The 22900-nt window shown below is 42.0% G+C and overlaps 1 protein-coding gene across 9 annotated transcripts in view; it reads right to left on the bottom strand.

Moving 5' to 3' along the window:
- Nucleotides 1–22900, bottom strand: part of LOC311270590 (transcription factor COE3) — a 94804-nt gene that overhangs the window by 58031 nt on the left and 13873 nt on the right. For 3 of the 9 annotated variants that reach the window (XM_084375557.1, XM_084375555.1, XM_084375556.1), the window contains 5 exons: nt 21805–21959; nt 9706–9769; nt 9388–9443; nt 7304–7377; nt 5502–5570 (listed from right to left, as the gene is read on the bottom strand). In XM_084375557.1, coding sequence (XP_084231683.1) covers nt 5502–5570; nt 7304–7377; nt 9388–9443; nt 9706–9769; nt 21805–21927 — 386 coding nt within the window. In that variant the 5' untranslated portion in view covers nt 21928–21959. Of the gene's footprint in view, nt 1–5501; nt 5571–7303; nt 7378–9387; nt 9444–9705; nt 9770–10046; nt 10204–10495; nt 11398–19953; nt 20019–20551; nt 20645–21804; nt 21960–22900 lie in introns of those variants that run through there. The other 6 variants (XM_084375550.1, XM_084375551.1, XM_084375552.1 and 3 more) reach the window with 6 other exon arrangements.

The following is a 22900-nucleotide window of genomic DNA, read 5'->3' as shown; positions in this document are numbered from 1 at the left end:
GAGAAAAATCTTCGATAACCTTTTTCTTATTTCCATGTGTGTGTAACCGTGTGTGTATATACAAGGTCCAGTGTTGCTCTTGGCCCAGCATTCATCCCATCACCCCGGCTCTGGCCTTGTTTCTGTCAGCAGTGAACCAGGGGAGTAAAGAGAAGGAGAGGAAGAGAAGGAAAAGAGGGAAAGAGAAGGGGGTGGTGAAGGGGGGAGGGGTTGTCTCCATGGACAGATGGACTGCTCTTTCTCAACACATGTGGAACCATGTTTCGTCTTTCACTGCCGTCAAGCTGGAGCCGAATCCGTCGCTCTGTTGGCCCGCGCCACTCTTTCGTACTGCACACCTCTCTCTTTAGCAGAGCGCGAGCACGCACACACACACACACACATGCGCACACACACGCACAGAGACACACACACACGCAAGCATCTCCGTCTTTCTCTGCACACATGTTAAAGTCATCACCCCTGCTCAGCGCTAGTAAAACACAACACCCCCGGCTTCTCTGCTGTTGTCAAGTCTTGCCATTAGCTGATGCCACTGGGGAATCCTACCCTAGTGAGGTGGGTCTCCCTCGGGAGCGTCAGGCACCACGTTACGTTCAGCCGCCACTCATGTGAACCCAAACATGTGAGCATAATTTGGAAAATATCATTTATACTGTGCGTCTTTGTACGTGTCTTGACATTTACAAACTGCGATAAAACCGACATGAGGGAGGAGGGAATAGAAAACAGGGCGAGAATAATTTGAGGTAATGTTTTGCTTAGTGAACAGTATTACCCAATCCTGGATGTTGGAGCACTGGGAAGGAGGTTCTGGCTCTGGGGCTGCAGAGAGGGTCTGGGTTTCATTTTTCGGCAAGTGCAAGCCAAAGGAGAGCTGCCAAGTACAGCTTTCGCTCTCAACACTTCCTGCTCTTCCTCCTCTGGCACGGGAGGAGACAGGCTTCACTCAAACATCACGTCGACTCAGGCAGGGGTGGCCAGCTTATTCTCCCATTTCTCAATGGGTGTCAAAAACTCACATCTGTCACACGAATTAGACCAAACACGGCCATAAATAAAAAACGCCGAGATGGATATGTTGTTAAGCCACAAATAAAAAAAGGTGCACGCAGGTGTTTGCACGCGTGTGTAAATATGGAAAGAGAGCACTTCCTATACAAGTTAACAGCTTTAAATGACTCACTGCAAAGCCCAAAAAAACAGTGCGGTGCAGGTCCCACGGCTCAGTAGAATAATGTAAAAAATCCAGAAGGAACACCTGCAGCAATCAACTCTCAATCACAACAACGGTGACCCCATCCACTGCATCATTTTCATTATGGATGGTGGGAGCACAATGCTAGATTAACACTACCTACCGAGTGCCATCTTAATTGCCCCTCTGCAGATGCAGTGAAAACATGTCATTTAGGTACTTCATAAACAGACTTCTCTTTGCAGGTTATCAAGACAGCCGCTCGGCGAAAACACACCCTCGTTTCCAATGCTGATGTGCAATTAAAATGGTTTTAGAAATCCTCTTTGACAGTCCAGGGCTTAGCCAAAAATGTAAATGACATTAAAGGAGACAATGAATTTAATTTTGTTTAATGTCCCCTTTCGCTGATTCTCATTTACATCACATTTCCACATAAAGGGCTGACCTTATAAATACTGGCATTTGTTCAGCTTTTGGAGGTAATCACGGTTTTGCAAAAACCAGATGGGTGCACACAAATTTTCCGATTTGTTTCTTAGAAGGCCGAGGGAACCACATGTGAGGCGCTCTAAGACTGCGCTCTTTTGTTTCTGGTAAACAACTTGACAACAAGTCAAGTGCACTCTGGGAAATGACCTCGTAGGTGTTCCACAAATGAACGATAACGCAAAGTCATTTAGAAAATACAGGCTGGCTAATGAGGGACATAACGGAAAGCTAAGCAAAATTTACATTAGGCCAAAATTTAATTGCATTAACACACGAACAGGTGCGGTGAGGCCTTTATAAATGAGCTAAATGAATAAAAGCCTCCCACAGCACAACCATGTGTGCTGACCAAAAAAAAAAAAGAGACAAGGGGAAAAATAAGGGAAAAAACAAGTCAATGTCATGAATTATTCAGTGGCCGGGCTGCACTCCAAAGGTCGCTGCTCTTTGACCTTTGTGACAGGAAGTGAAAGGGAGTGCCGTAGCGGCTGGAATAAATGGAGCTGACATGTTTAGATCTGCTCCACAGTCCGTTTGTGAATGGCAGCGTAAATTGACACAGGATGTTAAACTGTATGAACATGTATTAAATTCAGAATTCATATATGGGCAGAATACACACCGATACCACACTCTCTCTGCCGTCTGTCTCGATCCGACTTGCATAAATTGCTCCAGCCTCCCAGAGTAAAAACGTGACCTTTGAACCCGGACACGCAGAATGAGTCATTTTCTCTCCTCTTTCAACAACATGCGCTGTCTTATTACAAAATCCATGTGTAAGCCCGGACAATGTATCTAATCTTTCACACAAGAGAAGACAAAGTCAATATGCAAGAGAGTGAAGACAGATACCAGACCAGGAGAGTCATCGCAAATTGAGTTATGTTTGGCTATACACTACATGCACTGTAAATGGGAAAAGCATCTAATCAGATATTGGGTACCTCATCACTATAATTCTAAAGACTCAAATTACCGACTGAATAAACCTACACCCCCACTTACTTTAAGGCACCATTAACTTATAAATGTGACATCTGTAGCACTGCTGGATTTATAAAGGGGAGAGATGATTAGACTGAACTGCAGAAAGTGATGCGGTTACAGCCACAGATCTACAATTAGTCACAAGTTAAATTTACTGTTTCTTTTATTTAACGTAAGCAGCGAGTGACTTTGGATTTTTTTTTCTCTTTTCTTTCCCTGAACTGGCATTCGAAGGAAGAAAAAAAAGTACGCTCGTGCAATTGAAAGACAATAGACTTTTTTTTATTTGTGGAGCAAAATATGCACCGACTTTCCTAAAAAGATATTGAAATTTGAGTCACAACACATAAACGCACCCAAATGCAACTAAAATAGGGCCTTTCTTCATCCAAAAAAGGAGTATGAATAATGCAAGGGCATCAAATGTAAGTGCTGAAATATTTAGAGACCAAGCAGTGCTGAAACTTTGTGACAGCTGTTGGGCCTATATCTAACCAACTTTTTTTTTTTTTTTTTTAAAGAGAATCCTTCCTCCTATAAAAATCTGAGTGAAAATCTGTATCAAAACTCTGAGAGAAAATAGGGTAAACAGATGTCTGGCTTGACCGCAGGAAAATAGGACACATTTGGAATGATAAGTTTCCCAAACTCCGTTGGATATGCCAGATCCATGGGAACGCCAGTTAATGTCTTGCTAGATGCCAGCTAGCTGTGTGCGCTTTCCCCTCTTACCATCTGGGAAAATGTTACAGCGAATGAACGCCATCAATGATTCACTCCAAATCTGTTTCTTAAGGTTTCGGCCATGCTACTGTTTCTCTAGGAAATGTGGCAGTGCTCGCTGGTTTTCATACTGTAATTGTAGACAGATGAGACATGCCTGATTCAACAATCAAACCTCTCCTCTAGGTTTATGTCACTCAACTATGTTCTACTCAATTGGAAATAATCAGTTTCTGCCAGCAGCGACCGCAGCACAGGTGCCTGTAATGATGTGCATGAGAAAATGACAGATGTAACAGAAATGGCTGTAAAACATGGGAGCTTTAACTAAAAGCTTACCCATATGCACAGCGGGAACAGTCGAGTGATTGCGGTAAATAATCTTACAGTGTGCTCTGGTCAGGTCCGTAACTCTTTGCTAAACCCTGCAACCTTTCACAAGCACCCCTCTCTGCAAGCCTCCCTCAGTCACTGGGAACCTGTGTGGGTCTGTTAGGGTGAGCTGACGGGCTCATAGTTACGACATGGAGACAATGGGAGGGTCTAATGAGGAACATATGCTTTTGTGTTTCAACAGAGCCGCTCATTGTGCAAGGAAAGGGATACTCTACTCCTATTCAGGCTCGTCACAATGAAAATCCGAGCCCTCCCTGAGCCAGTTGAGCTTACAATATCCATCCGCTTCTTTTTTCCCGTTCTTTTTTTTTCCCACCCCTCTTTCTTGACTTTAATTCTCCATGCATTCATTTTGCTTATTGTACTTATGTTACATGTTTTGTCCCGCAGATTGAAGAACAATGGCGTGCGAAACTCTAAGCAGTAAAAAGGCAGCAGAGCGACACAAAGCAAACATAAAAGCGGCGGAAATTAGGCAAAGTAGACGTCTCAAGTTGTATGTTAATGCTCGCGCCGTCGTCCCCTTCGCTAACAAACGCACTTGACTAATAAATGAAGCGATCCCTCAGTACTTTTTTCGTATATGATGCACTGTGGCTGTCAAGCGGAAAAACATAAACAACACGCCAGCAGCACGAGGACGCGCACGCTCGTGTGTGGGTGTCTGTCTGTCTGTCTGTCTGCTGAGTGTTTGTGTCCTCGTCTGTGTGTGTGTGTGTGTGTGTGTGAGTTTGAGTTCAGACAGCAGTAGCTCTGGTAATCCATCCAGGCTCCCAGGGCAGCCAGCTCCTACTTCCTGATGCATGAGAAGCCGCTGGAGTGGAGTGGCAGCAACAACTGCTCAGCCCTATTTGATTACTAATAAGAGAGTTGTCCCCTCTGTCAGATACCAGGCATTCTCCACTAAGCAAACAGTGATTCCGGCTAGTCAAACATTAGCATTGCTGTCTCTCCCTGCTACGTGGTGAGAGTTACATTGAGATCGACGCTCAAACGACACCCCCTACCTCACCCTTATATCCAACACGCACACGCACGCACGCGCACGCAACTACCTAAACATATTCAAACTGAGCAGGACATATAGTTTCACAGTGTGAGAAAAATGTCAATGCCTGAGAGAAGGCCATTTATTCTCCCTCTTTAGAAAGTGATGAAGGTAATATAAATGTGGCAGGTGTAGCTTCCCCGAAGGTGCAGAACAAAACAGCAGACATAAAATGTTTATCCCTTCTAAAACGAAACTTTAATGGCGTCTAGCTCACAGCTAACTTGAGAGAAGGAAACAGTCAATGAAAAACAACTATTGACAGTGTAAGCATCACTGTCGTAAACAAAGAGGAGAAGCCAGCCAAATAAATGTGAAGTTGCCTAAGCTAATTAGGTGTATTCCCAGCATGATCCTCTAGTGATTGAACCACCTGTGATTGAACAAACCCTATCCAGGTGGTGACCGCCCCTCGGTGCACAGGTACCTGGGAAAGACGCCCCTCAGCCACTCACACAGAATCACCCACAGTTCCCACACTGTGGGCTATAAGATGCAAGTCAGACCAACTGGGCCGTCTGGCACACCGGGAGGCAACTCATTTGTTCACCAGCTCGTCCGTGTGCCTCAGTCACTCATCCATTTAGTCACTCAGACGCTCACTCATTCACTTACTCGTTCACAAACACAGAAACGAAGCGGCGCACAGCCTACCTGTCAATGATCACAGGGTCTGATGGAGTCTCGTTCCTGTTTCCGCAGCTTTTCTTGTCACAGCATCGGCTATGGGAACATAGACAAGGGTGTTTCAGAATGAGCAACACTTTGCTAAATAAATAAAAATAAATAAATAATGCACACAAAACCACATACATTTATTAAGTGCCTTGGAGTGGTTTTTCATATCGGGTAAGAAAAAAAAATTGCCATGAGATTTCCTACACTCAATCTATCCATTCCATTGATGCTGATGGCTGATAAAAATGGTGAAAACAACATGTTGTGTTGTTTGGCTTAGTGTTGGAGGGGAGGGGAGTGGGGATTGGGCCAGGAGGCAGGGGAGTCACTTTTCACAGCTTCAGCTTTTGTTTACCTCTAATTGCCAAGCTGCTATTTCTGAGGGAGATGCAAGGTGCCACCCTCAACCAATATTTCTGCGGGGCATTTATCAATTATGGCCTCAAAAGCACTAATCTATCTTCCACCACATGTTTCAGCCATCTCCTCCCTAAGCCTATAGCTTGCTGCCTCTCACTTCTTTGATTGGGACTTGAATCAAAAACTGCAAAAATAAACAAATACATCATCCCAGCTTCCATTGGAAATGAAAACATATAAACATATGAGAATAAGATTGATTTATGCCATATGGTGCAGAGAGGAAAACAAAGATTCTGTGCAAAGCTACTGTCAGTCAAGCACACGCTATTTAAATAAGTCTGATTTACATGACTTTCTAGCAGCAGTAATAAAGATGTGTTTTATAGCTGAGGCGCCTAATAGTGTTAGAGGAAAAACATAATTCAAAAACCAGTGTATTACAAGCCTTAAAAAAATAAGATATCAAAAGATTATTCTTATAAGAACTGCTCTTATTATGCATATCTTCTTATCTGATAAACTACTTCTTTATTCAGCAGCAAAATGCACCTTTTCCTGACACAAAAAAAAAAAAATATTACCTCCAGAGCACAAGCATATTCAACGTGTCACAAATAAGTGATGGATGCTTGTATAAATTGAGCGTGAGTGATGAGTTTATGCATGGAAAAAGACAAATCATTCTCAGCTCTCATGCTGCACTTGCTCCCAACCAGTAACTTGAACAATGCACCGGTGCAACAAAGGAGAGGTTAACCGACAGTATCCGAATTCAATGTTCACAAAGCTCATGCTGAGCTCAACAATAACAACAAAAGGCGTTTTTCCTTTTAGTATCAATGACACCGCTGAATAGCAGCGCAATATGAGAGGTTGAGATTTATGTGGTTAAATGACGCTAAAAGGCTCGCTGATCATTGTTGACAGGTGGGATCAACCGAGAACTGACTCTGTGCTGGAGTGAGAGAGAGAGGGAAAAAAAAACAAAAAACTGATACATAGCGTGCGACTCGGATGCATAACTTAACAGAAAACACATTGTCTCTGGCAGGCTTTTCTTTAAATATAAAAAATAAATAAAGCGCAAATTAAAAAACATAACTTGTGTGCTCTGTCACTGACTGTTTATTACACATTCAATTTCCCTTCACTGGGAAAGACAGTCAGTTCACTTTCACTGTCATATTCATATTCATATCAAAGTTGAATCACAAGCGTATCAAAGTTAGAAATGACAGCAGCTCTCTCTCTCTCTCTGTGTCTCTGTGGTTGCTGGAGGACCACAGGACAGTGTGGATTGCTGCATCACATCATGAGTGTCAAAACTTATTGAAGGGGAGGGAATTACTTTTTGCCTGGATCTGCAAAATGGACCGAGCGGAAAAAAGAGAAGAAAAAAAAATAATAATGCTTACCTGCACATAATTTCATGAGTAAGAAGAACTCTGCACATTTCTGGATTCTTGTCCTGGCCCTCATAAACTATGGCCTTTGGAGAAAAAGAAGAAAAAAAAAGAAAAAGGGGAAATGAGATGGAAGCAGAGTGGAAACACAGTCATCTCTTAAACACATATTAACTCGCAAATAATTAGTCACGTTTCTGCTATTTTAACACCTGATAAAATAAATCAGGGCATGAATACACATGATGACAGGACAGCAGAGTATTTTTTTTTACACCAGTGCAAAGGTTAAACAGGAAACACGGTTAGGATAATCAGCAAGCTCTCAGTGTTATAAATTATATTAATTAATATAAACATCAATGACACCCATCTAAATAATTACAAAAATAACCATCAGCAACAATAACAACAAGGAAGCCAACGAGAATAATTCCAGTGGCTGTAATAATAAAACATATAATTACAAAATTAATGCCAATGATTAGGATGATAATAATAACATTAAATTGTATTTTTTTTTTTTTTTTTTGTATTAATCTAGATAATATCCTGTGGCTCAGACAGACAGACAGAGAAGGAGAGAGAGACAGAGAGATTTTCATAAGGAGAGATCCAATAGAAGTGTCATCAATATGCTTATAATCTGGGGATATTTGGGGGAAAGTGTTAATGGGCAATCTGTTGTTTATTTTGAGCCGCTAACAATGATCTTTCTGTGGATAAAAAGCGGTGTCTGGCGGTACGGTTGAGTAATTTTTGAGCATTGGCTGAAACAGATGGCGTGGAGCTATCAGTTCTGCCGCTCTTCTCTCCCTCCCTCGATCCCTCCCTCCTTCTTCCATTTCTAAGGATAGACACTTCAACTCCCCTCGTAGGCAACACTGAGCCGGCACCGGGTGTAAGAGAGAGAGAAAAAAAAAAGAAAGAAACGCGAAGCAAAAGCAGCACGTTATTGACTAAATACCTGAGAAATAACACAAACAAAAAAATAGGAGAAAATAAACAGCGTGTTATTCCTTTAAATTTGACAGGCATTTGTTAATTTATTTATTTTTTTTAATATATTTTTTCTGGCACTTTTGAGGCCAATATGAGAGTGATTGTGAGCAAAGTGACATATCTGAACCAGGTCGCATCACTCCTCTTATTTTAAAACCTGTCCTACTTGACCTGATGTTGTCTGTCTTTCACTCCTCTCATTTTGCTCCTTTTCTTTTCTTTTCTTTCTTTTTTTTTTTTCATCATCTGGGAACCGGGCGATTATCTATATTGGTGTGATTTATGTCGCTGTTTGCAGCTGTAGAAACACAAATCCATAAATTGCTTGTTCTGCGTCATTGACTCGGATCATTCGCACAGGAATGTCTGTGACCAGTGGGGTCCACGCTGCCTTCACGGCTCTATTCAAGGCAAAGGCTCTGCCTTAAAGCCTCGATTTAATAAGGAAAAGTGAGATGCAGGGCTCGAATAACGGCGCGTGATTTTATTTCAAGAATTATAATCACGTTTGCAAATGTTTGCGTTGGGCTCGAGACGCGCGTTAAGACTTTATAATAACATTTTACGCGCAGGGCTCTGGGTTAAAAAAGTCACCCTGATGCTTGAGAGGAAGATGAAGGGAATATTTTTTATTTATAAATATAATACCTGATGCAAATTTTAAAAATGTGTTTAGAGCGTCACCTCTGACTCTTTGCGGGGAAAGTCATATTAGATCATATGGAGCAGACGCAGCGTTTAAATTTTAATGTTGGACAAACTGAGCCCTGCAAAGAAGCCCAACTCTGCCCCCCTGACTAAAATTGACTTTAGGACTCTTGCAATATGATATGGAGCCGAGCATAAACAGTCAAAATGGAAGCTGTCTGCTCTTGTTACAGCCGTAATTTGATTTTATTTTGTGCCACAGATGCATTTTGCAAGCGAGTTTTTTTTTTTCTTCCTTTCCAAAAACGCGTGTGGTTGTATGTATGCATCTCAGGGGGTGATGATTTTGCACGGCGTGTTAAGTTTTTCTCTCTTTTTTTTGCACAAGTGAACCATGGATGTGTTGCACTATACGCGTTAGAGAAACAAGTGTAACAGCAGCTTACCTGCTTCGTCATGGAATCGATTAGCCGTATGTAAAGATCCTGTTCTGTTCTGACGCCTGGGGAGAGAAGAAGAAGAAGAAGAAGAAGAAGAGGAAGAAGAAGAAGAAGAAGAAGATGCACTTGTGAATTTTGCAGGAGATCAATTAAAAAAAAAGTTAAGCAACATGCAATAATAACATGAAAAGCTCAGACACTCATCACCCTGATTTTATTATCATCATAATAAATATTACTGGAGGTGCTTTCATGCATGCAGGCAAACTTAAGTCTGATACATTTGCACGTGTTTGCCAAAAAATGAACGACACTTGAACTCACCATTGCTGTACAATAACTGTAGTTTGTAATGTATCCCATTGTTAGTTTTTTCACTGGTTGGTTCCTGCAGGAGACAACAGTTTGTGGAAAAATCAACAACAGCAAGACAACTTCCCCATCACAGCCACCACATGTCTGCGCGATGACATGAAAATTTAAAAAATATTTAAGAAGAGAAGCAGCTTTAGTCGCAAAAACGACTCTGTCATCAGTTTTTAAAAATCAATATTACACGTGGCATCCCCTTTTAGTAACCCGCTGCCATTTCAGAGAACATAATTTCGATACATGTGCTGATTATGTACAAGGGGTGCATGTATTTTCTAAAATAGCCCGCTTACTTTTTCCTTCTCCACAAAGTCCACAAAAGCTGTCCTTTCGATCTCCACGGGCTGACCCTGTCTGTCATACAGCGCCAGGACGAAATGGAAAAAATTGGATTTTCTGAGGTTGGAAGGGGGCTGCTTTTCATAATGTGCCCGTGCCAAGCCGACACCGCTGCGGGGAGAAAACAAGAGACCATCTCGGTTAAGCACCGGACACCGGGGATACTAGATGATGGAGAAGCTGATGGAAAACATTGGAGATGCAGAAGCACGCTTGAGTATACGGGGGAGATTTCTTGATTTGTCACAATAATGGGTAATCTGATGTAATGAAAGAAGGGAAAAGCCGAAGGGGGGGCATTTATTGGGAGACCGTAATTGATACAGAGTATTCAGGGGATTGAGGGGTCGATATGATGAGGAGGGAATGCGTGAGAAAAATCAGATGCTTTTGGCATGCGTACCTTTGGGCGGCTGTGTTTGCATCCACCACCCCAGCTGTGTGCATCCAGGAGCGGACCGAGTTCAGTCCACCCAGCGGTTCCTCCTTCATCGTCGTCCCACCCCGCGGTATAGTTTCCTGAATCCCAAACATTTAGGACAATTTGCGTGGAAAAAAGAGCCTCCTGCGAAATTAGGGGAGAAAATAAACGTCCAAGCGTGTTATCCTTTAGGGTTGCTTTTTTTCACGGGATAAGTAGCGAGAGCCGATTCAGACTTGCGAGGGAAAACCCGGTCCACAGGTCTTGCCTCCCTCTTCAGTCCGTCCGATGTGAACAATTCTCAAAGTGCTGTACTTAGTTAGAGCGGTATCCACAGACTGGAAAAGTGAATTGTTCAATAGACAAGATTTTTTTTGTGTTGCTATTGTTCCTCTTTGTTTTTTTTTTCTTTTTTCTTTTTTTGTTTTTTTCTCTCTCTTCGTTTTTTTTGTTTTTTTTTTCGTGCTATTCACAGAAAAATCGATGGCAGTTGTTTGTGTTTGTGGGTGATGCTGCTCTCAAAGTGCCCACATCCCTGAAGCACCGCATCCAAAACCTTCAGGACTTCTTGTTGAATAAAAAACCCACTCCTGCAAAAAGGTGCTGCTGCTTCTCCACAAGACAAACACAGGCAAAGGCTGATCACCAGTGGAGGTGTTCCTAGTACACAGGAGAGGTGGATAAGGGGCCCTTTCGCGTCGTGCAGGATGGATGGGAACATGCAAAACTAAGCCCTCTTTCCCCGAGGACTGAAATCTTTCCCGGGAGCCAAAACTCTAAACCCACGGGAGAGGCGCTGTCAGAATATGACGCTGAAGGGGCGTGGTTTTGACCATATATGGAGCTCTGACGGTTCCTGTCAGGCAGTGGCGCTCCACCGTACGGGTACAGCCCCGTAGTGCAGCAGCCTGAGAACACTCATTCGCTCCACTTTTCCTCTTGCTTAGGCCCTATATGTGGTGAGTGTGATTTTTTTAATGATATGGAAAATTCAACCGGGTGTAACCATCACACATAATGAGGAAAAATAATAATAATAATAAAAAAAAAAAAAATCCATAATAATAACTCGGAGTTAAGGATTCATTGCTGATTATATTTTTTTTAGCTGGCCTAATGATAGCAATTTCCGTGATTACTTTTATTATATTGGATTAAAATTAATAGTTTTTGACATATTTATTCGATTAGATTTGTTAGCGTTATTACAAAGTGACTTGATGAGATTGTTTTGTTCACTAATGTATCGAAAGCATCTCGATAGCTGCGTGAATACAGGGCCATAAATCATCTTTCAATGATGGCAGATCATGTTTCTTCACAGAACTGATACATCCACGTTGTGCATCTTTTTTTTTCTTTTTTTTAGACTCTGCGCTGCGGGTTATTTTATTGTTATTAAAATGTGATTAATACAACGCTGATTTTCAGAGAATCAGACGTGATTATGAATCCAAATCCGCAATCGCTATTCATTGAGAGTTTTTTTTTAAAAACAGCAGATGATTGATTTTCAATTGTTTGGCTTTGTGTTATGGCAGAGCAGAGGATTTCTTTATTTATTGCCGAGAATTAAAAAAAAAAGTTTGAAAATCCAGACATAGTTCCTTAGCAACCATGTTAATAATGTGGGGGGAAACAAGCCAATCACACCACCGTGCCATTTACAGAAGATAAAGTCAGATCTCCTGACCTCTTTAAATGGGCTTTAAAAAAAAAATCAGAGCCACAGTGTCTCTCATGACATTAAACAAACTTCAGGAAAAAAAAAAATCCCCTGGTTCTGTGTCTTCTTTATTTCACGCACGTCCTGTGGAAAAAAATCAGCAATAATCAGAAACATCTTAATCATTTTTAAAGAGCCAACTGCCTACATGTCCGACTCTGTCCGAGAGGGGCAAGCAAGCAATTCGGTTCATTAGTGGTGAAAAGGAGGAGAGGATGGAGGGAGAGAGGGGAGGAGGGTGCGAGGAAGAGAGATGTGTGCTATATCCTGAGCAATCTATCTAGCTGGTGCTGAGGGTTAATAGCTGCTGCCAAAGATAAGTGAATTATAAGCTGTTGCTTTCACCTCTACACAATCTATTGCCAAATTGCCCAGTCACAAAATGAGGGTGTGGATGTTTTACTTTTTTTTGTTTAATTATTATTATTATTATTTAAGAGAAATCCAAGTTTCAATTTGTGTGAGAGAGGGGGGGAAATAATATGAGGAGAAACTCAAAAAGGGGGCCCTTTGTAAAAAATGTTATCTTTCCCTCCTCTTTAGATGAAACAAACCGAGACGCATGTTGGAGGATGTTTTGTCTGTTCTAGCGAGATTGCAAATATCTTTTTTGCACAGAACTCACTCTGCTTTCTTTCTCCCTTTTTTTCCTTTTTATTTTTTTTTTTTGTGCACAGTTTCAAGTCGCTTATTAGAACTTAACCCCTGATTACACGCACCAAGGCGATTTAAATCTGATTATCAAATTAGGAGACTTTGAGACAAATCCTCTTAGATCTGATACTGTTGACTGGAGAGGGAAAATGGATCTCCACACCCGTCACGTAGGTAACGATGCTGTCCTGAAAGGGAGTTTTAAACCGTATTTGACAACAAATGCAGCTGCCCCGCTATTTCAGAAGATATTAGAGGAAAATGAATGCAAATCTGTGTGCAGGAGCCATCTGGACGTGGAGAGAGGGAGTCAGCTGCTCCACACACTGAGGCGCGGAGCCTGAATCCGTCTCAGCTCATTCTGTGGGATCATCTGCGTGGTGGGCTTACACCGTGGAAAATGCGCTCTCCATCATTAGGTGAAATGTTCGCATCAAAATAAAGGAAATGTTGATCCCCGTTTGTTTTAGTGTGTTGCGTTGCATGGGAACTTTGCACGGCCGTGGAAGCAGAGCATCTTTAGTCACATTCGCTCGTTTCCTCTGCCTGCTTTCTCAACTGGAGGTAAGTGATGGGTGACACAAGCAAGGGGGAACAAGTGCAAACTATTTTTGCCTGATCTCTCGCAATCTTGGCCGCTTTTCAGCCATGCTGCTTGTACGCTCATTCAAATGACCGCTTGATGACACGGAGGGGGCTGTTATCTCATTCTTCTATTCAGTGGCCACGATGAATGAGCCCCCAAAAGGTTTGGGCCGGACCATTGATATAAAAACCAAAACTCCTCGGGACGCGTGGCTCCCAATAAAAATGTACACGATGACTTCGAAGACCTCCCGTCTCGCCGGGACGAGCCTCCTCCGTATTGAGGGTGACGTCTTCTTTTTTGTGTGAATTTACGGGGCGAGGCCCTCATGATCTCCTTAAATTTGCATGTAAATGGCGACATCAGCCTATACGCGTGCCAGGGGCCAGCGGGCCTCCCAGATGTCAAGGCAAAGTCAATCAGCCGGCCGCTGCCCAGCTGTCCATCGATGCACTTTATTGGGACAACACTTTCATTATGCTCACCTGCATTGTTTCCTAATGAATTGATTGGCAAAAGAGAAGGAGGAGGGAGAAGAAGAAAAAGAGAGAGAAAATCTTATTAGCACCCACCAAGCAAGTTCGCTCACGGCTTTATCACAGAGGTTGTTTTAAAGTGATCCTTTTTCCATTAAATATTAATCAAATACGCCTACAGTTACGCATCATTCTTAATTCCATATGGAAGAAACAGGCAGGCAGCCCACTTATTGTTTACAGCCACAAACTGTGTTCATCCCATTGTTTGGACTTGGAATATTCTGTGTATCTGGATAAACTTACATTTTTTTATTTATTTATGTTCATGTGACATGTGCGCGTAAAAAAATACACATAAAATCCACCTCACTTGTAGCTTTATTTTGAAAGGTCAGCTTCAGTTTACACACGCGTGAGATTTTTTCTCACAACGACGACATTTATAATAATTTTTTTTATTATTATTTAAAATGAATAAAACGCTGGATTTCCTCTCTGCAGTGAGGAACCCAAACTTTTTTTTTATTTTTACTTTATCAGGCCCTAATAAACGCACGTCCGCCATTCGATGTGACACGTTCAAATATCATATTAAAATACAGTTTGCGCGTTATTTTTAATTATAGGGGGTAAAAACACAAATGGCCAAGAGTGATGAGATCAATCATGTGGGCTGCTCGTGTCAAGCAGTTAGCTGATAGACGGACAGCGCCCCTCGTTGGTTACACTTGAGATCATTGTGTCGATATGAGGCAGCTGTGTTCTTCAGTGACAAGATAGCTAAATCTCAACATAGGTTTATCTAACAGCCCCCCCACCCCCACCACCACCACAGCCCCTCGAGCGGCCAAAAAAAACCGGGTGTTTAGCCCATGTTCAGGAAAAATTATGTCAAATAATAAAAACTATATTTTGGGGGGGAATTGTTAAGAAAATGGTCAGCGTGCACAGGAAAATTTTAATTAAATGAAAATAGATATTCACAGAGGGGGAAAAAGAGCAGAGCGCGTTGTTTTCCATGCGTAAAATGGCACTATTGTTATTATTTTTATTATTATTTTCTTTCTTTGTATGTGTCAAATAAATACAACCACGTTATCTGACACGCAGCTGGTGTGACCTCACATTTCGTCACCAACTTCTGTCAGTGCTCATGTTAATTGTGTGCAGTGGTGAGTTCTGTCAAGGGCATTGCCCGTGCGCACGATTTGCATTTCCATTCTGCTGTGGAAATGATGAGAGAGTTTTCTGCGCGGTTTAGAGCCTCGCGGCGCAGTCTGTGGGCGAATTACATTTAAAAGAAGGCGAGAGAAATTAAATAAGAAACCGAGACCACTTCAGGGCTATTAACATCTAAAATATCCCCTGGAAATTTAGACCAAAATACACATGACCAAATATCCATAGCATACCTTCGCTCCCAGTCTTGATTGTGTCAATCAACTCGCTTTTGAGGGCCTGTCTGGAAAAAAATCTTTATTTAAAAAAAAAAAAAAAATTCTCAGTGGCGTTGATGGACGTGAGGTTAATGTGATTATTCAGCCTTAAATCGGAATATTAACATATAACATAGGCGTGTGGCGCTCAGCAAAACGCCTGCAAAAAACCCCACTCAGAAGGTCATTCAAAAAGCTCATCAATAAGTATGATATGGGCACATGTTGCACTGAGCAAAGTGGCCTCCAAAACGGGAGGCATCAGCTTTAACCTTGTTGTGTGTGTTTTTTTTTTCTTTTTTAGAGCGCATGTGCGTGTGCATGACCACACAGGCAGCAGCCTTTGCCTCAGTCCTCAGGAGAACTTTAATTTGCCTGTTGACCCCTGTGATGGAGCTACTGCCAACTCACTGGCCCAACCTGCAGGAGTCCAAATACTCTCAAGTCACCCACAGCACAACGTATATATTTTCTACATGTTGCATCAGCGCCTCTCATTCTGCCTTTTTTTACTGCAGGGATCACCGTCATTAAGGGGATACACGTGTGACGGTGATTGGCAAGGTGTCTCCTCGTAAGAGCAAACGCAGCACAATTCATTACAGCTGAATTTTTTGATTTTAGTCAGAGATCCTTATTAATATTGAACTGTGTTACTATTAACAGAAATGTTAATTATGATGTCAAGACTGAGAGAGAGTCAAGGTGAAAGCTGCACGGCAATAGCTAAAAATAATCCGTGCCAGCCCGAGTACAGTATGATCCTGCAGAGGAGTGTTACCGGCAAGGGACCTTTTTGCTGCAACAAAGAGGTGGAAAAGAGGAAGTAAATGAATTAGAGTACAAGCCAGATTTTGTCTTTTGTTTCATCCACACTTGTCCTGTCCCTATTTTCCAACCTCTCCCTTTTCCTCGCTCGTGGAAGTGCTGCAAATTGTATAATGCTGGTCTTTGTTCTACAGAGTCAAGCCACATGAATAGCCGTCCTGAGCACACACAAAAACACACTGACAAACTGATCATCTTAAAAAAGCAACGCCCTGGTGCTCACTTGGCCTACTTTCCACGGCAGCGCTGGGACGTGGGAAGAGGAATAGAATTCAGGGGAGGATGTTCTCGCACTCTGGGAAACATTCAGTATAGCGAGTGTGATGCACATAAACATAGCCTTTGCATTGTCAACCTTAGACCGCATTTGCCCCAGATAACTAGTCCCCATGTGCTAGACTATTCTCTTTGACTTTGCAATTGAAATCCTGAGAAGATTATGCCAAAGCTAAAAGAGGCAAACTCCAGGGTGGGATTTCAATTGTCAATTCCTGTTGGATTTTATAGCATTATGACATATAGTACACCATCTGTTACGCTTCCTGTGACTAGGTCTAGGCACGAGTGCAGCCTATTGACGTGAACATCATTACGACTAAGACCTATGGCTCTGAGTGGACAGCAATATTCAATCATCAATATTTCTCTCTTTACACGCTCTTTAACGCAGATGTGTGACTAAGCGCGGGGGGTCTGCAGGTGACGAAACACAAGGGCGAATTAGTAAAAGGTGCAGGAAAGTAACCACTCCTAACTTCAGCTAAACAGACTTCCTGAAGCGCTAGATAATCTGGGGCTTCTATGTACACCGCCTAACCAAATGTCGACATCTGTGAGGGTGTGCATAAAGAAAAGCTCCTCAGAGAAACGGGGGATAATAATCTTAGTTCCCCTCACCTTCAGCTTGCCCATAGGGGTTTAAAAGGGAGATGAAGAAATCCTATGTAAACATGCCAAGTCAAATTTTCACTTGAAATGTGACATGGAGGCAAAGGCCAACCTTGGTGCATCACTAATGCGATTCTGCACATGAGTTTTTCAGTGCCCCTGGATGTAAACAACCGGTGTTTTCCGTCCACGGTTTTGAGCACTGACTCACTGTGCACACTTAGTGTGTTTGCGCATCTTTTTTTATCCGTGACTGTACGTTTTGGTGCATAGGTGAAGAGCCCAAAGAAGTCGACACAAAGCTCGCACACAATGTCTGTACCAGATAGCTTCCGCGAAAGTGAGTTTCGCTCTCCTGAGAAACATACAAAGTTTGAGCATCTGTTCCATCATGTAGTCTTTGTTGAGAAATTAAATATTGAACTGATCTAGTGTACCATGAATGTTTCACTCACATAGTGATTAGACAGACTGGAGAGGCAAGACAATCGCAGCACTTTACACTCTATTTTAATATAATGTATTTGTTCTTCCTGCCTTTAAGTGTTTTATACACCAGATTATATTGTTGTTGTAGGAAACGCTTCTGATTCGTGCTTCAATTAGCTCAACATGCACATGTAATTCGAGCACACATACTAACGCACATGCAAATTTATATGCGGGCTATGTATACGTGTGCACAAACACAATCATCCACTGCACACAATGAGCATTATGAGTGTAGTCTAGCTGGTAGTGCACATCAATTTAATTGAAAAAAAAAAAAAAAAAGAAATTAGAGTTTTTGGCTTTATGGTTCAATTAATAACTTCCTGGCATCTGTTCTTACAATTTTATGTGCTGGTATTTTTTGTGAACCATATAGAAAAGAAAACATTTATTTAAATTGTTTTTCTCCTTCGCTGTTAAAATCCCTCCCAACGTCACCATCTTTTACTCCAGATCAACAATTGTCCCGAGGGAAGATTTTTTTTTCCTCTTCCTCACATTTACAACATTTTCGGATTAGACGAGCAGACCGAGGTAACATGCGAGCAAGGAGAAGGAAACGGTATCATCACAGAGATCATAAAATGGTGTCGTGAGTAGTCTTTTGTCCGGGACCATAGGAGAGTTCTGTTGCTAAAGGGAAGGACAAAAGCAGAAGGCGCCACGGGTATAAGGTTCCCCTGAGCAACAATGCTGAAAGTTTCAACTTGCAGCACATGGGTGTAACTTTAACTGGAATACTGTGGATCAAAGACTCACAAACAAAGTGGGTGGAAATGCTGGAGGAGTGTCTGTGCTCGAGTGAAGGACAGGTTCACTAGAGAGAAAGCGAGAGAGACCATTTTTGAGAGACAGACCAGGCAATCAAGGCTAATTACCTAGACTGTGTTTTGTGAACTCAAAGGGCAGCGTGATTCAATTAACAAAATTGATGTGTGTTATAATTTTTGCTCATTTCGAAACATAAAATCACGCCGCTCGGAAAACATGTGGCCGAACAAGCATATGAGACATAAAACAAAATCAAAATGTAATTGAATTTAACAAATGAGATCTGAATTTTGTCACTGCTTCGCAGAGAAGACGACGCGCGGGAGATTTTTTAACATTCAATCCACACTCGCTTGTCTTTGTCTGTCATCTTTCAGAGAGCGACAGAATTATTCACCTCTGCTTCTTTAAATAAGAAACACAGCCTTGAAATTTGTGGGGCTTAAGGCAACTCATCAGGTTAGATCAGTGCAATGTGGATGTGTAACCTTTACACTGCAGTTGAACCTGCACATACAAGTGTTATGAAAGGTCCCTGTGGCACTCTGCTCTTCTGACATGGATTTGAAGACTTGCCACTTTATTAGCTGCTAAGCCCCCAATACTTGTTCTATATAGTGGAGGCCTATGTTATGAGCTGGGATCTCATTGTCTTGCGTTATTAGAGGAAGAGTCTGCAGCACTCTCTTGTCGCCCCGGGAGAATAGCCCCGACTGTTTGGAGGAAAGCTACAAGTGCAATTTAACCCATCTTATTTACAATATGATCTGTTACAAGGACATCATTGCAGCAAGGATTCACATCTAATATATCCCCTCAATGTGATTTTTTTTCCCTCTTGATTCGGGGGAGTGTATTTTGTTTGATGTTCACTTGAGCCTTTAAAAAAAAAAATCTTGTATCTGTCAAGTTACGAGTGGACTTGCAGGTAACTGCCAACTCTTGCACTCCAGTTCAGTTTTTTTTGAGAGAGATATATTTCACTTCAAACTTTGGCATTTAAATAAAAAACAACTGCTTTGTGCCTAAAGGTCAAAGCAGTTAATTAATAAATGTGAGTGGATGTGGAGCTCGTCGTGATGATATCAACACCAGCTCGGGGAAAACAAGCAGTTTGTGATCATCACTTGTGTCAGCAGCACACACTTATCCTCCAACATGGAAATTATCAATTGGCGTTGAATAATAAGTGCCATAGTGCCATCTAGTGCACACATTTGCACACTGAAGAATGACAGTCACTGTGTGCAAAATGCACACTGCATGCATGCATCTTACACATATAGAGCCTTACAGGAGAGGCACGGGAATAACAACACAAGTAAAGGACAGTGTACTACTTACTCCGGTCGCTCTCGTGCTTCATTGTGAGGTTTAACTACCCTCAGTGACCACAGTGAAAATTTCCACTCATGGGGGAAATAAACACGGAGACAAAGGTTTGTCTTCCAAGCCAGGTCTTTGACAACCCTCAGTTGTGGAAAGCCGCAAGGATAATCTCCTTCAGACAATGAGACTCTGTTGAAGGCTCCGCATGCAAATTATACTCTGCCATCTAAATTACAAAGACATACACAGACCTCAAGTCATCAGGCCTCATATCTCACTCATCGGGGCCTCCTGGCTGTTAGGTTGCCAGAGGATGCTATAGAAACAACAGAACAGAAATAATAAGAGAAAAAAAACACATGAGCCAAAACAAGAGTCTTGAATAATTGATTGTGTTTGTCTTTCCTGTTTGTGTGTATGAGTGTGTGTGTGTGTGTGAGAGAGAGAGAGAGTTAAGACTGAGGGTCTGGACAGAGCTTATGCCCCAGAGCAGAGCAGACACATCCACTGGCCAATGGTTTGTGTTAAAAACTGTCTGATGGACCAAATGTGGGGGGAAGGGTACGTTTGTGTGTTTGTGTGTGCGTGCGGGATTGCAAAAAGCATGTGTATGGGTATTTCACGTGCGTGCCTCCGTGTGTAAATTCAAACTAAATCAGACGAGGACGGCGGCAGCGTTTGATCGGGTCAAAGGAGGCTCGAACGCGATGAGCTCACGTTAAAATCACGGCTGTTTCTTTTTTCGGTTACATGTGAATAAAATGAAGTAAAGATTTCCAGGATAACAAATGTGTGTTGTTAAACGGCTCAGAAATAGGTGTGCTGTAAGATGTTAAAAAGTCAATATACCTTCATTTTGTCTGTGCTGGTAATGAGCCATATTTTCTGGGGAAAATGGCTGCTTCTCCGGAGGCACCATGTCTACTGAATGTGGCCCTGATCCTGGATAAAACAGAAGGCTCACCAATCAATCTCTCCAGGTTGCCCACAGCCAGAGAAAGCAGCTGCACCACATGTTTGCCTTGCGCGATAGCGACAAGTTAACATACGGGCAGCACAGTAACCATCCACAAGCAGCCTCTAGCTGTCTTATAATGAATTCCCACAGGGATGGGGAACTATCAGAGTCAGTGGTGTTACTGGAGGCTCGGAATAAAGTCAACACCTCTCCTTATACCTGATGAAGCTACGGCACGGCAGCACACACACACGCCGGCGCTCGCACACACAGTCACAGCCACAACACTGAACTTGTAAAAATGGGAAAAATCTCATGTACACAACAATTAAGCTGTATGGTTTATTAAATCACAAATTGGGCTCGAGTCAAATGTTTCTGCTCCACACTGTGATGCTGAGTACAAACAGTTTCGTATCTTTTTAATAGGGCAGGATTAGTCAAGGCTGCAATTATTTTCACTTTTCACGTGTAATATAAAGAAGAATGGACATTTGAGAATGCAAATAAAATACAATTAAAATTCAAAAACACTTCTTTCAATTATTAGAAGGCAAAAGCAGTGTTTAGTATCCTTTATTCACACCTGGCCATTAGTATAGCGCCTGTACCCACACTGCTGCATGCTTTCTAATGGAGAGGTGTTCGTATTCAACAGATAATATCGACACTACCTCATCAGACAGCTACATCATTTCAGCCAGAAGCAGAAGGGGAAACCGCTACAAACTCATTTGGTGCGGTGTGGAACTACACAGGGCTCCTCGTGGAGAAGTCAGGGATGTTTTAGAGGTTCAAGTGGTTTCTTAAAATAATGATGCTTTTACAAAAAAACACTGGCGAACCATCTATTTTTAATTTAAAGCGAACATCCCCACGTCTGCAACGAATGGGATCGATACGCAAGTAGCTGTCAGACGCTGCGGTTCGACAACACTGTTCAGCAGTGTTTTAGAGAACATCTGTCAAATGTTTAATTTATACGCAAATTAAAATGTTTTGTGAGGTTTTATGATGTCACATTCTATTTCATGTTTCTAAGCGTGCTCTTTCATATCTATAAAGACAGTCTCAGACCATCCAACTCGCACACTATAGGTACAAGTTGGTCCTCCAACTATACAGTAGATGTGAGCTTACTAACCTCCAGGCCTCTGCTCTGCTTCTCCCTAAGGGACGCTGTGAGAGTGATGAGCGGGATGTGGAGCTTGGGAGAAACCGAGCAGAAGGTTTTGGTGAGATTTGGTCCAGGTCTTTCTTGGTGCATCCCTATTAATTCACTTGCCACCTCAGGACAACCTGCAGAGGCAGTAAACAAAAAGTTTCAAAGACAATAGCGACGCCGTGTAGCAGTTATTTAACGTCGGTGTGGATGACACGCTGTAATATTTGGTTAAAAATAATCTTTATTTTTTAATGATCACTTGTGGGGCACTGTGCTATTTTAAAAAACAAAGTGAAAGGAGAATATATTAGCAACTTAGCAAACAAAGTATCTTATTTCACATTTCAGCAAAATTAGTATTACTTTAGACGCGTGTTTATCTCAACTGGTGCACCGAAAAGAACATATCTCTGTTTATTCTATTTTATGCGCTGAAATGTGGCCCAGATATTACATATTCTCACACTTCATCAGCATTTGCCATTTTTGTTTTTCGAATGTGACTTTTTTTTTATTGCACATTCAGCCCCTATGGGCTATCCTTCTCCTCCCAGTTCTTGACAACCCCAACCCTTCAGAGAGCGCTGTTTACAGAAAAATAAGCATACGACTAAAAAAACAACTAACGCAGCTCTAATATCTATTTTTGTACATATATGTTTTTTTTGCACCGTGATTTTGAGCGCGTGCTCACAATGAAAGGGATGTTCGTGGCGTACTTTTTGACGGGTTGTGAGCAGAATGTGAAAAGTTTGTTCCCTGATGTGATATCCACCGTTTGAAGAAGAAGCGATGCACAGTGACTGACAGTATACCATGAAAGTGCTGGGTTAACAGGTGGAATCGACCAAAATAAGCATTGATTTCCTTTTTTTTTTTATATTATTCATCCTGTCGTCTACAGATAGATTTCCCTTAACCACTGTAAAAGCTTCTTGTATGTACATGACATCTATATGGCAGATGTACAGCCTACAGGGTTACAGGAATAACGTGCTGAAGTCAAACCTTTAAGAGTCAAGGGACTTTTCAGCAAATGATTTGGCCAAAAATGATAACTCTGAAACAAAAGTGA

The sequence above is a fragment of the Pagrus pagrus genome, assembly GCF_965226575.1.
Source record: "Pagrus pagrus genome assembly, chromosome: 15".
In the NCBI taxonomy this organism is placed as follows: Eukaryota; Metazoa; Chordata; class Actinopteri; order Spariformes; family Sparidae; genus Pagrus; species Pagrus pagrus.
Note: the sequence above shows the minus strand (reverse complement) of the source record. Positions and strands in the feature narration are given on the sequence as shown.